General features: G+C 35.1%; 1 protein-coding gene across 1 annotated transcript in view; it reads right to left on the reverse strand.

Annotated features, from left to right (window-relative positions):
- CSMD3 (CUB and Sushi multiple domains 3) overlaps positions 1 to 28,000 on the reverse strand; it is a 1,590,968-nt gene that overhangs the window by 869,621 nt on the left and 693,347 nt on the right. Inside the window, exon 9 of the mRNA XM_044684131.1 lies at positions 15,671 to 15,795. Within this exon, the coding sequence (XP_044540066.1) occupies positions 15,671 to 15,795 (125 nt within the window). The remainder of the gene's footprint in view (positions 1 to 15,670; positions 15,796 to 28,000) is intronic.

Genomic DNA, 28,000 nt, shown 5'->3' on the forward strand with positions numbered 1-28,000 from the left:
ACATAAGGCCTTAATAAAATAAAATGTTATCTGATTTTAATATCACATGCTTATGATGATGGCCATTGTCATTATCATCATCATAATTTCCTTTAGGAATATCAAACTCAATACAACCAAAACAGAAGTCATTATCATTCCCCCAAACTCTGTCTACTTCCATTTTTTCTGCTCATACTCAAGAGCACCATCTTGTCAATCAACCAGATTCACAACACCATGGTCTCCTTGACTCCCCACTTATTCATCTTCACATAGTCAATCAGTTGTCAAATTTTGTCATTTTTACTTTTCATGGTATTTCTTACATTTGTCCTCTACTGTCCACTCTCATAGCCACAACCTTACTCTGGCATTTATCACCTCTTGCCTTTATTATTGTAAAAACCTTCTGATTGATCCATGTGCTTCAAATATTTCCTCACTCTAAATCATCTTTCGGTTAGCTGGCAAAGTGGTTTTGCTAATGCATAGTACCTACATGCTAACCCTGCTACTCAATTGACTTAAACAATTCCCTATTACATCCTGGATAAAGTCATTTTTTTGCCTCTTACCTCTTACTCTCTTCACAAACTAGCCTCTTCCCATCTTTTTTGGTTTCTTACATATTCTCTACCACCTTCTATGTTGGCCTATTTCCTGTTCTTTACACACTATCTTCTTCCTATCTCTGTGTCTCCACCAGTTGTCCTGATTGTTTTTCATGTTCTCCATCCTCATTTCCACCTCTTAGAATCAGAACCTTCAAAAATCATCTCAAATGCCACTATCTGCAGGAGATCTTTCCCATCCTGTTTATCCCCATAGCTATCAAGGTCTTCTACTTTGTAATTAACTTCCATCTAATTTGCACATAATTTACATATGCTTATTTATTTACCTGTTGTGTCCTCCATTAAAATATAAACTTGTTGAGGGTAGAGAGTGTTTTTGCCTCCCCTGTATGGTCTCCCTATTTATTTATCATAGTAGCTTGGAAGTGTTTATTAGCTTTGTTCATTTGTTTAATTTATCTATCCGTGTATCACACACAAAGACATACATGTACACATATGTAAATATGTGAAAATACAGATATATGCACACATACCTATATATTAGGGTAATAGAATAAGAAAGACATTAATAAAATGTAATGATAGGTTAAGATAAATAGAATGATAGAAATATAATAAAAACAGAAAAAGTCCAGTAATAGTCAAACAGAAGGCCTTATGAAAGAGATCTTGAATTAAGGCATTCATCAAAATATAATTGAGCTATTTTGCATAAGTAAGAACTCAGAGAGCATTATAAATGTCACATTGAGTTGGATTGTAAAGAAAACAAATGAATGGCAAAGAACAGAAATTAAGATTAGTCAAAATGAGTTCCATTTAGTTTTGTTCAATTATTATACATCTATGGTTATATAATGTTTTTACACCTGCACATTGATAGTCTACTTTCCTTTTTGCCTTTGTTCTGGAAAACATTGTTCTATAGCAAATTGCACGTCTTAGATGACTATTAATGAAGCAAATGTTTCTGGCTAACAGTTTTATATAGTTTCTGACTTTACCTGAAACTCATCAATTTCCCATATAATTTTCAGTTTCATTTAAAAATGATCCATAAAGTATGAGTGGTCTAAACAGAAAGTCTTTTCTGGACTTTTGTGTGTTTTTCTCTCCCTTAGCTCCCAATTTAGCTCCCAATTAACCTTTGTTAATTGATAGAATAGACATAGCATCGGTCAAGAAAATGACAAAATATCTTTAGCTTATGCCATGTGAGGACTAGCTGAAGGAGCTAAGTATACTTAGCCTGAAAAGAAAGAAGCTGGGAGTGGGGTAGGAAATGACGGTTATACCTAAGTATGTGAAGGATTATTATGGCCTAAAAGAAAAAAATAGTGCTACTATGTTTGGCTAAAGTTTGTAGAAATATAAATAGAGGATAGATAATTTTGGTTTGATACAAAGAAAAATTTACCATTAATTAGAGCTACCCCAAAAATGTAATGTAATGATTTTCTTCAGAAAATAGGGGAAACCTGGATATTTCTTGGCTTTGCAATGGTGTGACCTCAAACAAATGACATCTCAATCCAACTCAGCTTTGTCATTTATAAAAGAGATAAGATAAATATGTGATATCTTATTTCTATTCTGGCTCCAAGATTCTGTGATCCTAAGGATCCATGATTTCATCTTTGAGGGGAGAACTTTGAAGGAACAAGAGAGAAATAAATGTTTAACACGGATTTCAACTTACTAAAGGCCTTCGACTATGTATATAAGTGATAGTAATTTGGAGGACTGAATGCCGTATTTGGAATCCGGAAGACTGGTCTTGAATTCTGCCCCTGCTGCTAATTAGCTGTTTAATTGTGGGCATCTAGTCTTGGTTTCCTCATCTGTAAAAGAGTAATGACATCTTCCTCCTCTGGTTGTTTTGAAGAAAGTATTTTGCAAACTTTAAAGACCTTAAAGAGCTTTAGAAGATCTAGGTTGATTATCTATATATGTACCCACTGTGCAGCCTCAGTAGTTAGGTTTCTTTTCTCTAATATATGCTGTAATTTAGTTGATCTTTTAACAACTATTTCTATCTCTACTTCCTCAGAATCATTTTCTTTCTGACCTCTTTTTAGATTATTCACCCCAATGTTCCTAGAATGCCTTCACTCCCTCTTAAAAAGCAGAGTACAAAACATATTTCATAAACCCTCTCACAAGACTGTCAAACAAGGAAATCAGCATGCTTCTCCTGGACACTGAATTGGTGAATGGCCAAAATTGGTGAAAGGAAGACAGTGGGAAGGCAGTAACTGGAGGCTAAGTGTTCTGACCTCTTGGTCATTACACTATACTATAATTATCCTGTTATTCACTGTCCAGAAAGATAGACAGAATAAAAGAATAGTTATTTTTGTTATGGAACAAAGAAGGAAAAAATAGTTAGGATTATATATTCAGAGTTCAATTGTGCTTTTTAGATTGCCCAATCCAATGCCCTCATTAAAAATAAGACAAAATGAGGGAGAAAATACCAATTCTGTCAATTCTCTTTCCAGTTCTGCTCCTAGATGCTTATTAGAGGAAAAATATCTCATTAGTGTTGCTCCCAGAGCCTTAGTAAACTGAGGAAGGAGATACTTTCCCTATGTGTTTGGGAGATTACAGAGACCTTAGAACACTAGATCATAGGGATTTAAGGAATGAGTTAACACTTGCAGGTTATGCTATTCAATGTCTTCCAATCCAAGCCAATCCAACAAAGATTTATTAAGTGCCTACTATGTGCTAGGCAGTGATAATACAAAACCAAAATATAGAGCCCTGCCCTCAAGGGTCATATATTCTAATGATAGATAAAGTTTATAAGGAAATAAGTTATATATCAGATCACTTGAGAAGGAATAGAACAAATAATAGGAGGCATCACAAAAATAACAAAAGATGGGAAAGAAATGTTGAGTTTGTGGAGAAAAAAGAAAGCCTACTTGGATGGAAAACAGAGTATGTGTGATGTGAAGTAAGCCCAGAAATGTAGGCTGCCAACAGTTTGTAAAAAATTTTTTTGAGTGTTAATTTATAAGGCAAGGCTGTTCTCTTTTGGGGCTTTTTGCTTTCTTGTCTTATGGTCAGTTGTAATTGCCCTATTTCTAGTACATTGTTCTTCTTATAAGGAATTTTTTTGTTAGTGGGGAATATCTTTTCTGCTATCCTGTTGGTCATATTTCCTAGATGTTTGTGAAAGACTTTAAGTATTAAGCTGAGGTGTTTGTATTTTACTTTGGAGGCAATCAGTAGTATAGAAACTTTTAAGTCCTCAGGACTAAAGAAGAACATGTTCCAACATGCTATAGAAACATCATTTTGGAAGCTCTGTGGAAGAGAATGAAAACAGAGAATCCAAACAAGCAAATATTGTTACAGTTCAGATGAGGTGGAGAGAGCCTGAACTAAGGGATAGAAAGAAGAAAAGGTGAACGTAGAGTCTATAAGACTTAGAACTTGATTGGATATAGGAGTGGAGGAGGAGAGAATATTTGAGTACAATTTGCGGTTGTGGAACTTTGTGACTGGAAAGATGATATTCTAGTCAGTGAAAATAGGGAAGTTGGGAAAAGGAGTGAGTTCAGAGGTGAAGGAAGACCAAGATCTGCTCATTAGCCTTGTTGAGTTAGAGGTATTCATGACAAATCCTTGTCCAGTAGATTGTAAATTAAGAGAGTAATTAGGGCTAGATTCATAGATCTGAGAGTCATCCAGGGAGATGGCAATTTAATTAATGATAGTTAGGATATCTTTGACATAGAAAAGAGAAGAGTTTCCAGGAGATAACATTAGAAGACACCCAAGGAAAGAGAATGGGACATTGACAATAAATGATCTAGCAAAAGACACTGAGGAGGAAAATTAGAAGAGAGGTCACTGAGTGAGAGAAAAGGAAACGGAAGCAAGGAGTTTAGAATGGGAGAAGCTGTTGGGTGAGAATTTGACCTAAGCCATGACAATTTTAGTTTGAATCTTGTCTTAGGCACTAGTTGTGTTTCTCTCCGCAAGTCCCTTAGCCATTGTAGACCTCAGTTTTCTAATCTATAAAATGGGAATAATAGTAATAGCACCCCCTAACAAGATTATTACAAGATTATTGTGAAGATCAAATGAAATAAAATAGGTAAAGAGTTTCATGAAGCTTAACATGCTATTTTCTAGGAGTTTTGGTTGGGAAAAGAAGTAAAAGAAGATAATCTCCCATCCAGGTCCAAGATTCTTGCTAAGTAGGGGCTAATTAAGATTCAGTAGTCACCAACTGTGGAAGTGATAAGGGAAAAAAGTCAGGCATTCTTTTGTATCCAAAAGCCTCTTATGTCTACTACCCCCTGCCCTTGGAGACAAGAAACCATTATCATGGATCCCCTTACCCTTAGCTTCTCTATAGTGAGATGGTTTGATAATTGGGAGTAGGGTGGTTATCATTTCCATTTCCTTTGAAATAGTTAAATATAATAAAAGATAAAAAGCAATGCTGTATGGGGGTGTCGTGGAGTTCTAGCTTGATTTAAATATTCTGCAAAATTATATATTTTGCAAAAAAAATTAATAAAATGTCCATATATTTTGACTCAGATTCCTTTGCTAGGCACATTCAGGAAGTGAAAGATAAGGGAAAAAAAGTTTTAGTCACATCAAAATATCTGTAGTGGCACTTTTCATTGCAATAAAGAACTAAAAGCAAAGAAAGTACTTAGAGTTTGCAAAATGTTTAAACAAAATGTAGTACATGGAGGTGATCAAATGTTGCTTTACTATTAAAAACAATGAATATGAAGACTAAAGGGATGTATGGAAAGACATATAAATTGATGAAAAGTGAAATAAGCAAAACCAGAAAATAATATGCATAATTACAACAATGATATAAATCAGTGATTCCCAAAGTGGGCACCACTGCTCCCTGGTGGGTGCTGCAGCAATCCAGGAGGGCGGTGATAGCCACAGGTGCATTTATCTTTCCTATTAATTGCTATTAAAATAAAAAAAATTAATTTCCAGGGGGCTAAGTAATATTTTTCCTGGAAAGGGGGCGGTAGGCCAAAAACGTTTGGGAACCACTGATATAAATAGAAAGAAAAATTACAATGATAAAAAGGCATTGAAATGAGTGTTCTAGAACAGTGATGGGCAAACTACTTCCTACAGGCCAGATGCAGCCCCCTGAAATGTTCTATCTGGCTGCTTGACATTATTCCTAATTTGACAAATACAATGAGTGGGATACAATACAATGAAACTTTGAAAGAGTTGCCTTAGAAACAGACTGACAGATGAGCATTTCCTTTCCTTTGGCCCCCTCTTTAAAAAGTTTGCCCATCACTGTTCTAGAATTATAATAGCTAAGTTTGGCCCCAAAGAATTATTAGAATGTGTTCCTCTTCCTTTCTTTGCAGCCTGGATCAATATTCTTTGCAAGAATTTAGAACTGTGCTCAGACTACAGATTTGGTTAAGATCTTGGTTAGTTTTGCTGGATTTATTTTATTTTTCTTTTAAAAATTTTAAATGTTGTAGTTGTTAAAAGAAGTCTTGCTGGGTAAGGAAAAGGATGAAACATATTGAGAAATGAAGGTAATGCTAAAACAAAGGGTTAAAAAAACCCCTAAATGAGGGGGTAGGTAGGTGGCTCAGTGGATTGAGAGCCAGGCCCAGAGATGGGAGGTCCTGGGTTCAAATTTAGCCTCAGACACTTCCTAGCTGTGTGACCCTGGGCAAGTCACTTAACCCCCATTGCCTAGCCCTTACTGTTCTTCTGTCTTGGAACCAATACATAGTATTGATTCCAAGATGGAAGGTAAAGGTTTAAAAAAAATCCTAAACGAGTTGGAATCTTGCTTAAAAACAAAGCAACACCAAACTAAGCAACAAACCAAACAAAACTCCCAAGCAGGCTTTATGGAATCATCCAGAAACCAAATTCAGTAAGTATCTAATTAACTTTGATTATTGATTATGTGGTGGGCACCAGGTTCCCCCAGTCCACCCCAAATTCCTAGAGACACCACAGGTCAAAGATCACAGGAGGAATTCACCTTTAGAAGCTGAACAAACAGGATCCTCCACCTCTAAGCTTTCTATGTATTTACACTAGCCTTAAGATAAGGGTCTGAGCATGAGGGAATACCTCTTGTTTACATCCCACACACACTAGGTTTCTTGAGATAACTTACTCACCTTTATGACCCTTAATCTCAAACAACACTTATGATCTCAAGCATTACTAGATTTCTCAAGATGGCTAACTTACCCACCTTTATGATCAGGATGTCATAAATGATGTATGCTTATGTTTCATCCCCCAGACCCAAAGGCACCTATTTTGTTACCTATTCTTCCTTGACTGACCCCCTGTTTGTTCCCATTGTTTATCCCCCTACCCATCTTTCCTTTCCAAGTCACTTAGACACCATATCTTTAGTATATAAAAATCCTGAACTTTCCTTTGTTCAGGGAGGCAGTTGGTCCTGCACCCTGCCTCCAGACCATTCAACCTAAATAAATCTCTCTATCTTTAAAGTATTTCCACCAGAGTCTGTCATTCTTGAAAGGGCACCTTCCCGGGACCAAGGGTTAATCTCCAGCCCCCAACAACAATTATTGATTAATTGATCTCCATTATTACACATCTTGAGAAGTAAGAAAATAGCTTTCAAGTGAGCCAGTACTCTACAAAAAATCAAAAACAGAAGAAATGGCTTTCATTGTGGTATAGGCTTCAAGGAAAAATGACTTATTCATTGAAAAAGTCATTTTGAAAATTGAAAAAATAAGTCATTGAAAAAGTAATGCGGATCACATAAGGTTTTTCTTGGAGAAAAGAGTTTGAGAGTGGCTTACAAGTGGCAAACTAAAAAGGTTTGACAAACTTTAAACACAATTCATGTCCTTTAAAAGCCCTGATTTGCCATTTGATTTTATATCAAAATTATTTTCCATTCTGCGAAATGACTTTTCTCCTCCTTTTGTTTTCCTTTGGGTAAATAAACTCAGAGTGGCTGCAGAGGACAGCTGGAGTGTAAATGAAGTGTCAGCACTCTCATTTGTGACCCTATTTCATTTCTCCTAGAGAAATACTTATCTCTAGAGTGACTCCAACACACTTCCAGCTGACAGTACATGACAACTTCTAAAATGAGTTCATCTCTCATTTCTAGTGTGAAAATGTATTCCTGTCTCTTTTGAATGTGCCCAGTGAGAGTGCCTGGTGAGGTGGTGTTTTCCTTTTGTGAAATGAATGTACCTAACGGGCACTTTAATATTCTGTCAAACATGTATATAAAATGTATAACTCGCATATGATGAGTACTTTACTCCCTGGGAGAAAGGAAGGTAGGCACCATTTAGGGACAATAGAATGTTGTTTAGTCTTTTGTCTATTGTTCCCATGTGACATGGAAAGAGTTAAGATGCCTTACTTACTCCCAGGGAAAAACTTAGCAACTGCCAGAATCATCCTAAACTTTGTCTCATTCCCCCTCTTTCAGTGACAATGTCTTGACTTCCTGTTTAGTGCCATTATGAATTGTTAAATGATTCTCTAGAGTCCTGAAGGGTGCTCCTGAAAACCATAATCCTTGGTTACATCTCACCAGCTGCCAATTTCTGGTCCATTCACATCTTCAGATCCATTCTGTTTACTTTCAGAAGAGTGGAACAAAAAGGAATGAAAATGAGCTTGATGTTCGAGTTTGAGTCAGGAAGGAATTTACTTGTAGCATCTCCTAATTGAGAAATACTGTAAAATGAATTTCTGATTTATTTTCATGGACAGTGCAAATGGAATAAAATTGTTTTCTCAAGTTGTCAGAAACATCTTTTTCATATGTTTATTCTATTTGTTTACTTTGAATTTACTTAAAATTGTAGAATCTTTACTAACTTAGGGTGTAAAGTACTAAAGGAAAATTGCTCCAAAGCTTTAAGGACCCTCAGAGATCATTGAATTCAACTCTTTTATTTTACAAATGAAGAAACCGAGGCCCAGAGAATTTAAATTACTTACCTGGGGTTTCACAGCTAGTAAATGACTGAGTCAGAATTTGAAAATAAGTTTCCTTATCAAATCAAACATAACATATTCCCTCTCTTTCATAGCAGAAACTAAATCTTATACTTTCTTTATATCTTTCATAGCTACTAGAAGTTTCTAAAATCTCTGATGTCTTTGTGCTTCATTCCATTTTTATCCCAATATTTTGATGTGTGGATTTCAGGATTTAACCTGAGTTAAATGTTTGCAAACTATTTTGAACTCACATTAGGTACATAATAAATGATTCTAAACTGATGATTCATTGAAGAAAAAGTTTCTTTAAAATGAGTAATTCCACGGTTCTTTAAGTAGTTAAGCAATATTAAATTCTATCTTTACTAGGCAAAAGTATGGTCATTATGCATTATATAGAAGGTTCCCAGTGGTATCATGAATATCTGGATTCAAATTCTAATACTGAAATACACTGGCTATTTGACTATGAAGGCAAGTCACTTAATCTTTCATTATCACATTCAAATCTCTAAGACTATGAATTTCAGAGTCTCATATCTTCAATAGTTAAGAGTTTTCATAAAGAGTTTTCCATTCTGGTGAAATTCCTGATCTGGACCAAACAAATAAAATTCCTATTTAAATTTTAAAAAATGTGACAAATATTGGAGATTTCTACAATTTATGGTTTTAAAGAGTTTCTTTGACATTCAGAAAGGTAAGTTTTCTGCCCATGTTTACACAGCTAGTAAGAATCAGAGTCAGGAATAACACCCATGTTTATCTGACTAGAAGTTCAACCTCTACCTATTAGACCATATTACTTCTCCCACCTTTCCTAATAAAAATAAATAAAGCTATTACTATTTATCTTCCATCAAATAAATATTTAGATGGCATCCTAAAATATCAGGGATTTATATACTAAAAATTTCATTAATTTTAGAGCTTAATAAAAATCATTCATTAATGAATACAACATAATAAAATGTCAAAGTAGTACTTTGAACGAAAATAATGACCACCAAGAAACATTTACTCATTTACTGTGACAAAATGCCATGCCTAGACCATCTGTCTATTTGTCTTTTTACCATATGTCACTTTATTAATTGCTAATAACTTTCTTAATATGCTTCATCTCTTCTCTAACTGGATTCCATTGTGCTGAAAAGGCAAACACATGCAAGAAAGCCACTTGATATTCTGTCTATAGCTACATAGATATCGTGCCTGGCAAATTTCAGCAGGTGTGTTTTCGCTTCTGGGAAAACATTCCCATTTTGTTCAGGTTTTGCTTGACTTCTTATAGCCATATATCTCTAGGCACCGACATATGATGAGGTTAATTTTTCCCCCCTTTCAATTCTGTTTTCCTAAAATCTCTTTATTCAATAGAGATTTACTGAGCACTTTAGAAGGGCAAGTTATTATGTAAGGTATTACAGGGGAAGGAGGTTACAAAGTTGAATAAAAGAATAACACAACCACTTATATTTTTTTTGTGTGTGATAATCATTATATAGTTTAGGAAGGCTGAAAGAAACCTAGCTATTAGTTTTGCTCTCTGAAACTTTGATTTGCTTTTTGTATATTATTCACATTAATTTAAGCAAATTATACTTGACTGAGAACATTTTATTCATGACCATGCAGCATATATGCAAACATGAATGATTGAACAGAACTCTTCATTACCCATAAAAGAAGTGTTTAGTATGTCAGGAAAGGATAGATATTAGACCCTCCTTATTTAAATAGATGGCTATCATACTAAAAAATGAATATGTGAGACAAATTCTATAGCTTACTTAGCACCTTGAACACATTATGGCAAATGACCAGTGATTAGTAGTTACTGTCACGTAGTAGGAAATTATTAAGTACTTTTTGACTAATGAGTGCTGAACACAAATCCTGCATATATGTCACCATAGTGATATGAATAGTATGTCATAGAAATAGTGTGTCAGAAACAAAGCAAAACAAAACAAAACAAAACAAAAAAAGGTATTACCAGCACACAGAAGCCTGTCTACAGAAGAATTGTATAGTCACCATAAACATTTCCATGAATGTGGTATTATAGGGAGATGTATAATTTGTTATGCCAAGATGCTTGATATGCAAAAGTACAAATAGCTAATTATGACGATTGGCTCATTCAGTCAATTTGGGTTCATTAAATACACATCTTGGGAATTTTACTAGATGTTCTAAAAGATAGAGAAGTAGAGGACATTGTCTCTGACCTTCAGGCACTTATACTTTAGATTGGGATATGTGATTAGAACATGACGTAACTAGACACAATTTTTTCCCATACTTCAATGGATCTGTGATCTCATCAATGAAAGATCAGACAACAATCCCTCTGTGTTTCCATGTCATATCTCTCTAGCCATGTTCTCAGATAAAGTCACCAGAGGGAATCCATCCATTGTGCTGAGAGACCTTCCTCTGGATCTCTTCACATGATATATATGAGCCAAAGAAACACTTGTTCTTGTCATATGATAGATCTATCTTTGCTTTTCTTATTCTGCTTCTCTCTGATATTCACTTTGTTACTGATTTTATATATCCATGAGAGTTAGAGACAAAACTGTGTGATGTAAATTGAGCTTAGAAAAGGAAGAGAGAAACATAGTAAGGGATAATTTCTTTGGGGCTGTGGGACATATAAAGAAAACACTAAAATAGAATATAGGTTGTATAAGAGGGAAAGCAGTGCATTTGGTTGCACAAACAATGGGAGGAAAGGCAAGAAGGTAGATAGATTGAGTAAGGTATAAGGAAAGTGGCATTAATAGGAATTTGATAGAGAAGAGGATTCATGTTGAGGAAATACAGCAATGAAATTAAAAATATTAAATAGAGTAGATTGTGAGGAGAACTTGAAAATTAGCAGTGATAGAGTAAGGAATTATAAAAGGTTTTTGGGACAGAGAATGACATAATTAAATTTCCATGTTAGAAAAATATGAAATCAGAAATATTAAGGGTACATTGACTGAAGTAGAAAAATTGCTAAGACAGACCAATTATGAGACAATTTCCATAAACTAGGTTTAAGTTCTTGAGCATTTGGTTTAAGAATGTGGCAATGACAATGGAAACTGAAGGTGAATCAATGTGATTTAAAAGGATTAAGTTATAGGTCTTGCTGAAAATTTTTTTTAAGGAATGAAAAAAGAAACAATTATAATTTGTTCTTTTCAGGAAATGTAGACTATCCAAAGTGGCAATACGATAGAGCAAAGAAGAGATGAGGACTGGTTAAAGAAAAAAAAAAATCTTCATATAGATGGATAATAGGAGCTGATGTGATCACTAAGAAAGATTGTATTTAGAATGATGAAAAAAAGGGCCCAAAAGAGAGACTTTGGGTCATCTGACATTTAGAGGACTGGTTATAGAGGGTTATCCTGAAAAGGGGACTGAGAAGCAACATTCAGAACAGTAAGAGGAAATTCAAGGAAAGGCATATGTCCTCTAAACTCAGAGAAGAATGAGTACCTAGGAGGAGAGGGTATTCAACAATATCAAATGTTACAGAGTGAAGAGAATTAATACTGAACTGTGATATTTATGGGAAATCATTTTTCCCTTTTAACACTTCCCACTCCCAAGTCAAGATCAGGCTGAAATAGTCTAATTCTAAGCCAAGGCTACTCCCATACTTACTGGGTTGGGACCTTTTGTCTGTTGATAAAATCTTATGAAGCTTAAGTGCAGGTCTGGTCATGGTGAACTCTCATCCTTTGGAGAGCAGATTATGCCAGCCATATGCATGGGGGGCTAACATATTTCAGAAAAAGGCAAAGACCCACCTCCCCTATGATAAAGTAATGAGGAAGGAGTCAAGATCTCTAAATTAATTTCCACTTTCAAAATATACAGAAAAGGGAACTGTCAGTGAGGTCCAAAGTTTGAATTGTCAGGGCAATTAGAAAGAAGACACTACTCCCTTTATAAGCAAGAGGCAGAAGGATCCTTAAAAAAGTTGCATGCAGGGTAGCTGGGTAGATCAGTGGATTGAGAGCCAGGCCTAGAGACGGGAGGTCCTAGGTTCAAGTCTGGCCTCAGACACTTCCCAGCTGTGTGACCCTGGGCAAGTCACTTAACCCCCATTGCCTACTCTTACCACTCTTCTGCCTTGGAGCCAATACTGTGTATTGGTTGCTGATAGGAGAAGAAGCAGAGGAAATAAGGATAAACATATTTTTTTTTGGAGTGTGTGGAATGGAGAGATAAAGGATAATTGATAAGATAGTAGGGTTAAAAGAAGGTATCTTCTTAAGGATAAGTGAAAACTGAAAATGGTATAAGGAAGGAAGGAAGGAACCTTTAAACAAATATACTAAAGAGAGAGGATGATTGTGTGGGCAAGTTCTTGGAAAAAGTATAAGAGGATGGGTTTGAGGGTACAGAGAGATTAGATTTAACAAAAATTAAGCCTACTTCTTAATCAGAGACTGGATTAAAAGAGGAGAGCCTTAAGGATGATGTCATGGGGTATTGAGATGTAAAAGAAGGCAATAAAAGGGAGTTCTTGGTGAGTATCTTCCATTATCTGAGGGGCCTGGTCCATGCCTATATCAGCAAAGATGAAGGCACCCACATGGAGAAGGCAGAGAGGTGCTTCTAAAAGAGGATATCTTGATTTCCCTTACTATGTCAGTAGGAGCAGTCTCTTTCATATTGGTTATGGATCTGGAATGGACTGCATCTTTAAAACTGTCAGGCAGTATTGCATAGTTGGTAGATGTAATTTTATAAAATTTATTAATTCTTTAATTTATACTATGTAGTCTCTCTCCAGCAATTTTCACCCACAGCACAGGAACCATGAATTAAATTGAGCTAGGGAAAGAGCTAATTCCTCCATTCTTCACATATCCTTTTTAGGCCCCATGGCCCTAAGAAACAGAATTAGAATTTTCATCTGTTTCTTTTCTTCTTTTCTATTATAGGTACAGATAGAGGATTCCTGAGATCCAAGTGCTCTAGCCATGACAGTCTTAGAGACAATAATTTTAGTTGCTGTCAGTCTAGGAAAGAGGTTACAGAGAAATCAGGGTGCTAGCATGCCATTCCAGCAGCTCTTCCGACTTGGAACTTTGTTGTGTCCATACCCTCTCAATAGAGTCTGAGTTAAGCTATAGAAATAACCTTTTCTCTTTCCTGGTATAAGGTGCGGTTATGTTCCCCAAGGTTTGACGTTTGATCTTACTATACCTTTGAAGTAAATATTTTTCTTACAATCTTATTTACTGTTAATGGCTAAATGGGACTGGGGTACAGTCTCATTTCTACCCACTAAAAATGGGGAAAATAATAAGCGGGTACTTGAATGAATGATAGGGACTAGACACTTTCAAACTTCCTTGAGATACTGGTGAACCCAGGCAGAAGAATGCAATAAATTATATTTAGCCTTCAAGCTTTGGGGTCCTGCTTTTACAAAAGCATGAGGTTAAGAATGTTTTTTGCTAGGTGGGTGAGGAAGGGTGGTATGGAAAATTTAAGAGAAGAGATGTGAAACAGAATATGGAAAGGATGGAACAAAATCAGTTAGGGAGGAATAATGCCTTTAAACAACCAACCCCTTCAAAAGAAATCACTTGATGTATTTGCATAAGTTTAGCTATTAAAAATTTCTGAAGGATCATTAATTTCTTTTTAAATTTGTAGCTTAGTATGTACACAGTCTTCTGTGTGCTTTTAAAATTATTATTTCTAGATTGTTCAACAATTCAATAAACAAACAGCAGTTACATTAATAATCTCTCTGAAACGTAAAACAATTGACACCTGATCTTTGTGCTTCTGTCTTGAAAGGAAAGTATTTTTTTTTCCATTGAAAAACTCATGAGACAGACATACAATTGATTTCCTCCTCAAACTCTTGAGTGAATCTTTATTGTAAAGTTAAAATGACTATTTCAGCCATGTTACCTCTATTTTCCTGTTCTAGACATCATAGAAAATAATCTTTTTCAAACCACTGACTTGTTCTTATAGCCTTAGAGATTTGCCAAGGCCATATAGAGGTTAAGTAACTTACTCATGGTCAAAGCAGTTATACGTGCCAGTGTCAGCACTTGAAAGTGAGAAAGAAAGAGAGGGGAAGACAGTGCAGCACACTGGGCAGAGGGATGGGCCTTGACTTAGTGGTGAAACATCTCAATTATTTCACCACAAATTGTCCCCAAACCAGGCAAATCTCTTAAGCTGTACCTAAGAAAAACTGATCTTTTGTATTAATCAACCAACTTTCCCACTGAGAATTCATGCACATGAATGAAATCATAGATTTAGATAAAATAAATACATATATAAATATGGTACCGCAAGCCATTCTTTATAGACATAGGTACTAAATTATAGATAGATTGAGATCTGCCTTGAAGGAGGCAGTGCTAGACAGAAAAACAGGTCACTGATACAAATGAAACATTTGTATGAGTTTTATATAGATATATATGTGTATATATATGTATGTATATAGATGTACACATTTGCATAGCATCTTTTACATAGTAGACATTGATAAATTGATATACATACAGAAACACAGTTTATATAACACTCTATGTGTGCACAGAATTATGCAAACCAGGAGTCATTTTATATAACCTTTTAGTCAGACTTATATTTTCCATACTTGAAAAATGCATCTTATTGCCATAGATATGATAATATAGGATTATATTCTATTAATAAATCAGTTATTCTAACCATAATTATAAGATGAGTGTAAGACTGCTGCAGTCATTGATTTCTAATGGTTTAATTGAACTTCTGAAGGACCTATCCTTCCTTCACTTTTTTCCTACTTATGCCTTAACTACTGGACACTGGCAAACAAATTATTATTGATTGTAGAACAAAATGAGGCCTGAATTTTGGCAAATGAGCATAATCTAAAAAAAAAAACAACAAACCCTGAAACTTTATAATCTTTTTCTATAGCTATGATAAACAAAGCAACACACAGCATTATTCTAGAGAAAAGGTCCGAATACAGCATCACTAGAAATCTTAAATAGCACTGTGCATTCAACAGAAGAGGCAGACACAAGGACAGTATGGCAAAATGGTAGCTTATGGTAAAGCCTTTGGATTACCTTTACATACGGGTCTGTGATCACTCCAGGCAGCAAAGACTTCTGCTATCCTTTGACAGGTGATACTTTTTGAACCCTGTAGAACATAGTCTTCATCACAGGAGAACTGCACAGTGGCTCCAAGGCTAAAAATTAACAAGGATAAACCAAAAATAAATGTCATTCAAATAGGGAAGTGTTCATCTTCCATTCAAAATTAGAGTATTTTGTAGGGAGCATTGCCATTTGCACAGTGACCCCCTTAGCCTATATTATTTTAACAGCTTCTTACTGTGCTCATTGCTTCAAGTCCCTCATAGCTGCATTGAATCCTACACATTGCTACTGAAGTAATGTTCCATAAATGCAGCTCTAATTATGCACCTCCTGTATTCAACCAACTCCAGTGGTTTCTTATTGCTTCTAGAATATAAGTCTTCTATTATCTATCTTTCTAGTTTCATTGAATATCATTATCCCTTTTGTACTATGTGATTGAAATGTAAAAAAAAAAAAAAGTTTACTTAGGTTCAAAGTTTATTTAGGTTCAAAAAATTAAGTGCACAATCAACCAACAAGCACTTATAAAATGACAAGCATTCTACTCTGAGCTAGCAATACAAAAGCCAAAATGAAATGATTTTTCACTCAAAGAACTCATATTCTACTGAGGGTGACAATATGAGACCCTCTATGATTATATGCAAAATAAAGACAAAACTAAAAGTTCTGATCAGGTGGTACTAGCAGCACTAGCACTTGAAGTAAAAAAAAAAAATAGCTTCAGTCAGAAGGTTGCTCTTGAGCTGAACATTGAGTGGTATAGTCTGCCACAATCTTTTTGGATTCTAATTCTCTTATCTAATGTTAGCGAACTCTCCTAGTTTTATGTCATCTGAAAATTTGAAAAAAAGATATGCTGATAGAGGTAAGACAAGAGTGATCCTGGCATAGGAGACATTCAGAGCAAACCACAGAGTCATAAGATAGAGTGTTGTGTATAATTAACGAACAGCAAGAAGTCTAATTTGATTGGGTTGTAGAGTGTGAGAAAAGGTACTGGAGGCTTTTCCAACTCTGAGAACTTCTGTTAAAATATAAATTTACTTGGGAAAGGTCAGAGTACTTAACACTTATTCACAAACACTATATCAGTATTGATAGTTATTGATAGTTGAGAATAAGACAGGAGTACAATATAGGTGCCTGGCAAGGTCGTGGGAGAAGGGCAACTTGGAGAAGGAAGGCTTTCAGAAAGATGGGTAAGAGCAACATTGAAACGGTTGTAAAGTCAGTTTTATAGGCTTCATGTTTTATTTAGGACAAAATTTGCTATGATAAAGTATTATGCCATTTCTGTCTTACTTACCATGTCAGCTACTCATGTCTTAGAAGGATTTATAGAGCTATGATTCTGGGACTAAGGTGATGCCTACTAATATCAAAAGAATGTCCAAATGGGCTAAGCAATTAACAGTAAGCTAATCTAATGCCTTTCATGAAAGTAAAACTCAATTTTCTGATTTCATACTTATGTAACTATTGTATTAAACGGCAGCAACCAGATAGGCACACTCTGACAATGATCTCTTTATGGCTATGGGAAGAGCTTATATTTGAAGTTAGAGGTCATGGCTTCAATAACTTACTCTGCTATTAGTACCTCTCAGAAATTATGCAAGTCATAACTTTTCTCTGGAATTCAGTTTCTTCCCCAATAAATTAAGCATTCAAAGAAGAAGACCTCTAATATACCTTTGAGCTTCAAATTCAATGGGCATTCATATATATATATATATTGAGACTGTCTCTAACATACTAACCTTCTGTTTCTTCAACTTACTCATTTCCCATGTCTTATTTTTCTTCCTCAAATCAGTTCACACACAAAAGGGGTCATGCTTTTGATCCTTGCCATAACCCACAAATGTACCTCTCCCATTTAATGATCTCCAATATCATCTTATTTGATCATACTTGTTGCAATTTCCACCTCTCCTTTTTGCCTTCTCATACCAAACAGTACTCTTTATCCATGCCATGATCTCCATGATGACCTCCCCTGTGAATAGTCATATTCTTCTCCTCTCCACATCTTGTTCTCCTGGTGAACCAGTTCAAGTTTACATCATTCACTTCTCCTAAGTCCCATTTTCCTTCATCATATCATTGATTTTTCCCTGGCAAGTTTAAACTGGGATCCCTAACCATCACTGCTGCATTTACTCCTATATGCATGCTGCTAAATGAAGGTGGAAAAAAGCAATCAAAACTATGTTGATTGGGTCCACTACTAATTTGTTACATAAGCTCAACTGGGTCCTCACTGTTGCAAGACAATCCTTTTTATCCATTGTCTATTCAGTTTACTCACTATCATACTTGTGACTGCAGATTGTCCAAAACTTTTCATGTCTACTCAAATCTTCCATGGCTCCCTTTCCTCTAACTTCTCATCTGAGAATCTTGCTTCATATTTCACTGAAAAAAACCCTGAAGCCATTAAATATTATTTCCTCCTCCTAATCTCACATATCCCAAATATCTCTTACCATGATCCCTTCCTTTATCCCTTTTTCACCCGAAGATGTGAATCACATTCTATCTTATTTGTCTAGCTTAATGCTTCTTCAAACATCTGCAATCTCTCACAAATTTTCAATTTCTCCCTGACTCCTACTGGTTGCTAATGTACTAGATCATGCTTTCCTCATTAAAAAATAAATAAAGGGAAAAAAAAACCTCACTTGATCTATCCAACCCTGTGAAATATCACCCCTTCTTCATCTGCCTTTCTTTTGTGGCTAAACTTTTTTGAAGGTTACCAAACATAGGGGTTTTCACTTCTTTTTCTCTTACTATTTTCTTAACTCTCTGTTGTCTGCCTTCTGCCTTCATCGTGTAATCAAAATTATTCTCTCCAAAGTTATTAGCTATCACTTAATTACCAAATTTAATAGGCTTTTCTCAATCTGCATCCTTGACCTTCATTATAACATTGACACTTGATTACTCTCTCCTCCCTGGTCCTCTGTTCTCTATAGCTTTTGGGAAAGTGAACTTATATTTTCTCCCCAAACCCTGTCTCTTCCAAACTTTCCTATTACTGTACAAGGTACCACTACCCTCTCAATCCCCCAGTCTCACAATCACTATGTTATCCTTAACACTTCAGTCTCTTTCATCTTCCATATCAAGTCTCAAGCTAAGATCTATTGGTTTTGCCTTCATAACAACTCTTTTATGCATTCTCCTTTCTTTTCTAATACTGATATCACCCTGGTACAGACCCTCAAAACCTCAAGCCTAGACTATAGTCATAGCCTGCTGCTTGTTCTGCCTGACACAAACCCCTTCCTACTTCAGTCTATCCATCCCTTGGTTTTCAAAGTGATCTTCTTGACTTCTGGGGGTGGAGCCAAGATAGCAGAGTAATCCAGAGCATCTCTATGCCACCATGAGAATCCTCTCCAACCAAGGTTAAAATATCACCATTAAAAGAATACAGGAGTGAAAGAACCAACAAGGAGGCAGAGATAGACAACTTTCAAGAAAAGAAAACCCCAAAATGTAGGCAAAGAATATCTGGGGCACTGGGGTGAAAGAAGAGCAGAGCCAGAAAGAATCTGTAGTAAGGAGGGAAGAGAAAGGCAAGAGCACTCCATCTCATTTCTGCTGTTCAATGTTTGAAACATAAGCCCAAGTAAAACATCCAGACCCTAAGATCCTGCCTGGGCAAATAGTGGTACAAGCTAACCCATAGCCCTTGAAATTTCAAACCTCTAGAGAAGTCTAGAGCCCCAGTCCAGGGAAAACTAGTCTGGGCTTGGGATAAGGACTGAGTTCACACTTTGGGGTGGCTGATAGTACTAAGTACTAAGTACTGATCTTTTTGTCTAAAGTTCAGGTTGGAGCTCCAAGACAGGACAAGCAAGGGTGTGCCTGATTGGATCAAGTACCCAGTGAGACCAAACACTTGAGCTTAAGCCTGGGGCTAGAATTTGATAGCACCTGACAGGATCAAGATCAGAATGAGATCAAAAGCTTATACCTAAGACTGAGGCAATCTCTGAGCATCTCAAGAGTCAATTGAATCAGCAGGGGAAGGGGGCTTTCAGAACTCTCAGCTCTCAGACTGTCACATCATCCCTCTCCAAGCCTACCTATAATTAGATATGAAAAATGAGCAAATAACAACAAAAAAGCACCTAACTAAAGAATTTTTATGGAGACAAAGAGCAAGGTGCAGACACAAAAGAAGACAGTGAAAGCAAAGGAAACACATGCAAAGTACAAAAGAAAAATATGAATTGGACACAGATTCTGGAAGAACTCAAAAAGACATAAAAAAAAATGAAGAGAGGCAGAGGAAAAGTGGGAAAGAGAAATGAAAATGATGCAAGAAGAAAGGGTCCAATTGAAAAAGGAGAACCAAAAACTGAAAGAGGAAAATCAGGCCTAAAAAATCAGGATTTCAAAAAGATAGAAGATTTCCAAACAATTCTGAGGAATAAGCCAGACCTAAGCAAAAAATTTGAAATCCAAACATGAGACACAAGAGAAGCCCCAAAAAGTAAATAAAAATGAGAAAATTTAAGGAACTCATTAAGGTCAAAATGTTTATATGTCTACATGGAAAGAGGATACCTGTAATTCTCAAAAAATTAGTCTTAGTAGTAGAGAAGATAGAAGGAATTTACTCAGAAAGAGGTTGGGGGAGCAAGCTGATTATGATGATATGATGAATATGATAATATAATATAAGATGACATATGTAAATTTGATGATATGAACCGATATGTATGTATGATATGTAAGCATTGAATGATATGCAAAAAAACCCAAGGTGTTAAATAAAAGGTTACACTGAGAGAAAAGGAAAGGGAGAGATAGAATGGGAGTAAATCATATAACATAAAGAGGCATGAACAACCATTACAGAGAGGGGAGGATAAGGGTGGTGATGGGCAGAATAGAATTCTATCACCTTATAAAGAAATAGAAGGAGAATAAGACAAGGGAAGGGGGAAGTAACTGAAGGGAGGAGGAAGTAGATAAGGTGACAAAAAGCAAAATACTTATGAGGAGGAATAGAGTGAAACGGAAAGGACAGAATCTAAAGGGGAAAATATGATAGAGGGCAATACACAGTTACTAATCATAACACTGAATGTGAATTGGATGAATTCACCCATAAAATGGAAGCATATAGCAGAGTAGATTAAAAACCAAAATCCTACTATGTGTTCTTTACAAGAAACATATTTGAGGCAGGGTGACACACACAGATTCAAGATAAAAGGCTTGGGTAGAATTTATTATGCATCATCTAAAGTTAAAAAAAAAAAAAAAGGAGTAGCAATAATGATACCAGACAAAGTTAAAGTAGAATTTGATCTGATTTAAAAAGATAAGGAAGGAAACTACATTTTGTAAAGGGTACTTTAAACTTTAAAGTAAAGAATACTTTAACTAATGAAGTGATATCATTACTAAACATTTATGTATCAAATGGTATAGCATCTAGATTTCTAAAGGAAAAATTAAAGGAGTTCAATGAAGAAATACATAGTAAGACCATACTTGTGGGGAATCTCAACCTTCCCCTTTAAGAATTAGATAAATAAAACTGAAAAAAAAAATAAAAAAGAAGTAAAGGACATGAGTGAAATGCTAGAAAAATTAGAGTTAATAGAGATCTGTAGAAAACTGAATAGAGATAAAAAGGAATACACAGAACATGGTGCAAATAGAAAGATCAACAATGTACTAGGGCAATGATGGGCAAACTATTCCCCACAGGCCAGATCCAGGCCATAGTTGGCCTATCACTGCCTTAAACAATTCTCTAATCACTATGCCCCCACATCCAGACGTAGTGATTAGGGAATTGCTTAAGGCAATGATGGGCAAACTATGGCCTGGATCTGGCCCATGAGGAATTGTTTGCCCATCACTGTAGTAGGGCATAGAAATATTGCAAACAAATGTAGAAAAGCAGAAATTATAAATGCAACTTTTTCTGATCATAATGTGGTAAAAATTATAATCAACAAGGTCTATGGAAAGGCAAATTTAAAATTAATTCAAAATTAAATAATCCAATTCTTCAAAACAGGTGGGTAAAAAAAGAAATCATAGAAATAATCACAGACTACATTAAGGAGAATGACACTGAAGAATGAAAACCTATGGGATACATACAAAGCAGTGCTCAGGGGAAAATCTATATCTCGGAGTGCCTATAGCAGCAAAATTGAGAGAGAAGAGATTGATTAATTGGGCTTGCAATTTTAAAAAATTAGAAAAAGAACAAATTAAAAATCACCAGGTAAAAACTAAATTAGAAATCCTAAAAATCAAAGGAGAAATTAATAAAATTGAAAGTAAAAGAATTATTGAACTAATAAATAAGACTAGAAGCTGGTAATTTGGAAAAAAAAACAAATAAAATAGATGAAGTACTGGTTAATCTAATAAAAAAAAGAAAGGAGAGATTTAAATTAACAATATCAAAGAAGAAAAGGGTGATCTTACCTCTAATGAAGAGGAAATTAAGGTACTTATTAAGAACTATTTTGCCAAATTATATGGCAATAAATATGACTGTAGGGGAAAGGGGTGAATATTTTCAAAAATATAAGTTGCATAGATTGACAAAAGAGGAAACTGAATAATTATATAATCCCATCTCAGAAAAAGAAATTGAACAAGGCATCAAGGAAATTCTTAGGAAAAAATCCCCAGGACCAGATGGATTCACAAGTGAATTCTATCAAACATTTAATGAACCACTAATCCAAATACTATACAAATTATCTGACAAAACGAGCAAAGAAGGAGTCTTACCCAATTCTTTTTAAGACACAAATATGGTACTGATTCCAAAGCCAAGCAGACCATAAACAAAGAAAGAAAACTCCAGACCAATCTCCTTAATGAATATAGATGCAAAAATCTTAAATAAAATACTAGCAAAAAGAATACAGCAAGTTATCAAAAGAGCTATTCACTATGATTAGGTGGGGTTTATACCAGGAATACAAGAATGGTTTAATATTAGGAAAACCATCCACATAATTGACCATATTGATAGTCAAATCAACAAAAATCATATGATTATCTCAATGCATGCAGAAAAAACCTTTGACAAAACCCAGTACTCATTCCTATTCAGAACACTAGAAAGTATAGAAATAGAAGGGCCATTACTCAAAATAATAAACAGTATATATTTAAAACCATCAGCAAACATCATCTGCAATGAGGACAAGTTAGAAGCCTTCACAGTAAGATCAGGAGTGAAGCAAGGATGCAAATTATCACCTCTATTATTTAATATTGTACTAGAAATGCTAGTAATAACAATTAGAGAAGAAAAATAAACGAAGGGATTAAAATAGGCAATGAGGAAACCAAACTATGACTCTTTGCAAATGATATGATAGTATACTTAAAGAATCCTAGAAAAACAACTAAAAGGCTAGTGGAAATAATTAACAGTTTTAGAAAAGTTTCAGGGTACAAGATAAATCATTAGCATATCTGTATATTTCCAACAAAATTTAGCACCAGGAGTTAGAAAGAGAAACTCCATTAAAAACCACTCTAGACAATATAAAATATTTATGAATCTATCTGCCAAGACAGACACAGGAATTATATAAACACAACTACAAAACACTTCTCACATGATTAAAACTAGACCTAAATAATTGGAAAACATTAATTGCTCATGATTAGAACAAGCTAATATAATAAAAATGATAATCTTAGCCAAATTAATCTATTTATTCAGTGCCATACCTATCAACTTACCAAATTTATTTTTTTATAAAATTAGAAAAAAATATAACAAAGATCATCTGGAAGAACAAAAGATCAAGAATATCAAGGGAAATAATAAATGTGAAGGATGGGGGCCTAGTGGTACCAGATCTTAAATTGTACTATAAAGCAGTGGTCATCAAAACAATATGGTCCTGGCTAGGAGACAGAAGAGTTGATCAACGCAATAGACTAGGGGTAAATGACCTCAGCAAGCTAGTTTTCAATAAACCAAAAGACCTCAGCTTTTGGGACAAGAACTTGCTGTTTAACAAAAACTTTTGGGAAAATTGGAAAATAGTATGGGAAAAATTAGGTTTAGATCAGTGGTTCCCAAACTTTTTTGGCCTACTGCCCCCTTTGCAGAAAAAAAATATTACTTAGTCCCCTGGAAATTAATTTTTTAAAATTTTAATAGCAATTAATAGGAAAGATAAATGCACCTGTGGCCATCACCATCCCCCCACCCCTGATTGCTGCAGCACCCACCAGGGGACAGAAACGCCCACTTTGGGAATCACTGGATCAATATCTTACACCCTATACCAAGATAAATTCAAAATGGGTAAATGACTTAAATATAACAAATGAAATCATAAATAAATTAAATGAACATAGAATAGTATGCCTGTGAGAAAGGACGGAATTTAAGACCAAGCAAGAGATAGTGAACATTGCAAAATGTAAAATGAATTACTTTGAATATATTAAATTAATTTTTTTTCACATGAAGAAATCAAAAATATCAATAAACACATGAAAAAGTGTTCTAAATCCCTCCTGATTAGAGAAATACAAATTAAAACGTCTCTGAGTGCCACCTCACAACTAGCAGACTGGCCAATATGGCAACAAAGGAAAGTGATCAACGTTGGAGGGGATGAGGCAAAATTGGAATACTAATACACTGCTAGTGGAATTATGAATTAATCTCACCATTCTGCAGGGAAATTTGGAATTATGCCCAAAGGGCTTTAAAAGACTGCCTGCCCTTTGACCCAGCAATACCACTGTTGGGTTCGTACCCAAAGAGATAATAGGGGAAAAAATACATTTACAAAATATGTATAGCCACACTCTTTTTGGTGGCAAAAAATTGGAATATGAGGGGTGCCCCTCAAAATTGGGGAATGGCTTTACAAATTGTGGTATCTGATGATGATGGAATATTATTGTGCTGAAAGGAATAATGAACTGGAGGAATTTCATGTGAACTGGAAAGACCTCCAGGAACAGATGCAGACCAAAAGGAGCAGAACAAGGAGAACTCTGTACACAGAGACAAACTGTAGCACAATCGAATGCAACAGACTTTCTACTAGCAGCAATGCAATGACCGAGGGCAATCTAGAGGAACTTATAAGAAATAGTGTTATCCATATCCAGAGAAAGAACTGTGGGAACAGAAATGCAGAAGAAAGACATGCTTGGTCACATGGCTCAATGGGGATATGATTGGGGCTTTGGTGTTAAAAGATTATTCTACTTCAAATATAAATAACATAGAAATAGCTTTTGAGCAATCATACATTTATAACCCAGTGGAACTGCTTGTCTGCTTTGGGAGGGGGAAAGAATGGGAGGGAATCATGAATCATGTTACCATGGAAAAATATTCTAAATAAATAAAGTGATCTTTAAGCTCAGGTGTGACCATATCACTTCCCTACTTGATAATCTCCAGTGCCTTTCTGTCACCAAAGGATCACATATAAAATGTTCTATTTGGTATTTGGCCTCCACAGCTTTTCATCACCCTTTCCCCCAGCCTTTGTAATCTTCTTTCATCTCTCCACGTACTTTTGGATCCAGTAACACTCACTTCCTTGCTGCACTTCAAATAAAACACTTCCTCTCTCAACATGAAGCATTTTCCTCATCTGTCCCCCATACTTAGAGTTCTTTCTCTCATCTATCTCCTGGCTTCTCTGCTTTCTTCAGTTGCAGCTCAAATGCTACTTTTCCCAGTCTCTCTTAATTTCAGTGCCTTCACTATGTTAACTATCTCCAAATGATCTGACATAGCCTGTCTGCACATAGTTGTTTTCATATTGTCTTCTTAGACTGTGAGCTTTATGAGGGAAAATCTTATTTTTTTGCCTTCCTTTGTATACCTAGGACTTAGCACAGTGCCTACCACATAGTAAGTGTTTAATAAATATTTACTGGCTCAATATTTATTGATTAGTCAGGTTATAATATATTTCATCCTATAGTCCAAAATCTACCCAAATATTTAGTACTAAAATGTGACAGAAAGGCCTGGTCAATACAACATAGCTTAACCATCAATGGCTACATCAGTGATTCCCAAAGTGGGCGCCACCGCCCCTAGTGGCTGCTGTAGTGATCCAGGGAAGCAGTGATGGCCACAGGTGCTTTTGGGGGCAATGAATAACTGTAAGGGGGTGGCGATAGTATGTGACAGGGGGCACTAAGTAATATTTTTTCTGGAAAGGGGGCGGTAGGCCAAAAAAGTTTGGGAACCATTGGGCTACATGAAAGGAAAAAAAAAAAAAAAAAAGCAAAGCATCATGTACAGCTCTTATATTCTTCAGTTATATCTGATTCTTTGTGATTCCATGAACTATACTGTTATGGAGTTTTCTTGCCAAAAATATTGGAGTGGTTCTTCATTTTCTACTCAAATGAATAAGCAAAGAGAGGTTAAGTAACTTAATCAAGGTCACACAGCTAGAAAGTGTATGAGGCTGGATTTAAACTTGGGTTTTCTGGACTCTAGTCATCTAATTGTCTCAGTGGCTATGGTACTGAATTAGAATTCAGGAAGGCCTGGAATAAAATCCTTCTCTGAAATAGGATTGCCACCTCTGTGAAAGTAGGAAGCCTATTATAATTCAATGAATTCAAGTTCCACACCTCTTTTATTCTGTTTCCTTACAGCTAAAATGAGTTACCAGAATATTTTATTTTGTATTGATGGCCTCATTGTGGGATAAGTACTCAAATGAGATAAGTACCCTATCTAAATGAGATAAGATGCTCTATGTTTTTTTTTTCCCCAAAATTTAGATGGCAACGATTATTATTATCAGATACCCCATACTTTATAAGCCCATGAAAATTGGCTAATTAACTAAAATGATTGTCATTGAGTATAAAATATACAATGTCACCAGTCATGAATCCTTTATTCCTCTTCACTGTGCTGGATAACTTGTTTGTTAAAATCTGTTTATAAGGATATCAATTAGTGATGAAACCCATGGTGGTGTCAAGTTAACCAAAGTAAAAAGTTATTTTTTAACGTGATTATTCTAAATTAGTATTTTTTTATTTCTATTCTTGATTTTAAATATATAATAGAATAAAATGAAATGAAAATAAAATGCACTTAGAACCCTCTTGAAAGAAGGAAGTACCATCTGGATACCTAAGACTAGAAGCCAGGAAAAAAGAATTAACACCATTATCCAGCAAGGGAATCTCTGTGGTTAAATATTTTCAGTTGGCTCTAGCACTTAATATAAAGTTCCAGACAACTTGCTACTGGATGAACTAATCTTACAATGAAGTGGATGTGTATTTTTCTAAATTAGCATTGTGTAAGAAGAAATTACTGGGCATGAAAGATACTATTTAAAATTACAGAGTCTAAATTCCCTTCCTGCAGTGAAAAATGGAGATACTCAATATGCAGAAAATAAGTATCACCAAAATGACCTCAGTAAATGCCATTGCAGAATCTTTTAAAATTGGATCATTTCAAATGCATGCAAACTAACAATTGCAAAACTGAGTAATTGCACATTAGCAATTTGAGGTTGTGTTTTCACCACTGTAGAATGAGAGAGTAGGAAAATTACCATAATACAATTTACAACCTAGAAAAGTATAATCTTAGAGTGATAAAAAAAAGCATAAGAACAAAATTAAATTAATTACCCCTTATTTCCCTTTTTCTGAAATTAATTCAATATGCCTAGAAAGCAGTGGAAATTTTGTGGGTCCAAAAATCATTCCATGATTCTAAAGTCCATTTTCAGCTTTACTTTCTTTCAATTTCTCATCTACAGTGGATTTTAAAAATGCTTATGTTTTATGTATGTCATCAATCTAAGCATAAACAGAAATAGTCTGATAATTAAAACGTTTGATTGTGTCCAGGATGTTTTGGTAGAGGAAATTAATGATGGTTATCAGCAATGATAGTCCTATATATGTTGTATACCTGATGTCTATTTTATTATTGTTGGAAGTCAACAACGATAAAGCAAAAGTTGGAGAAATCAAGAAGGTCGGAAACATTGGTTTGACTATTTTAATTTTCCCCTTTCATCCAACTGGTATGAAGGCAGATCTTTTAATCTCTCAAATTCTTTTGGCAATACTTAGAGAATTGTGAGAGTTCTTTTTAAAATAATTAATTCTAGAAATTTTTATGAAACATTTACAATTTGCAAAGAATAGTCGGACAGTGATGGAGAAAGGGAATGCTCTAAATTGACCTTTACAGATGCAAAGGAACCCCAAGCACAAAATCAGCTTTTATGAAGATATTTA

The sequence above is a fragment of the Gracilinanus agilis genome, chromosome 1, assembly GCF_016433145.1.
Source record: "Gracilinanus agilis isolate LMUSP501 chromosome 1, AgileGrace, whole genome shotgun sequence".
Lineage (NCBI taxonomy): Eukaryota > Metazoa > Chordata > Mammalia > Didelphimorphia > Didelphidae > Gracilinanus > Gracilinanus agilis.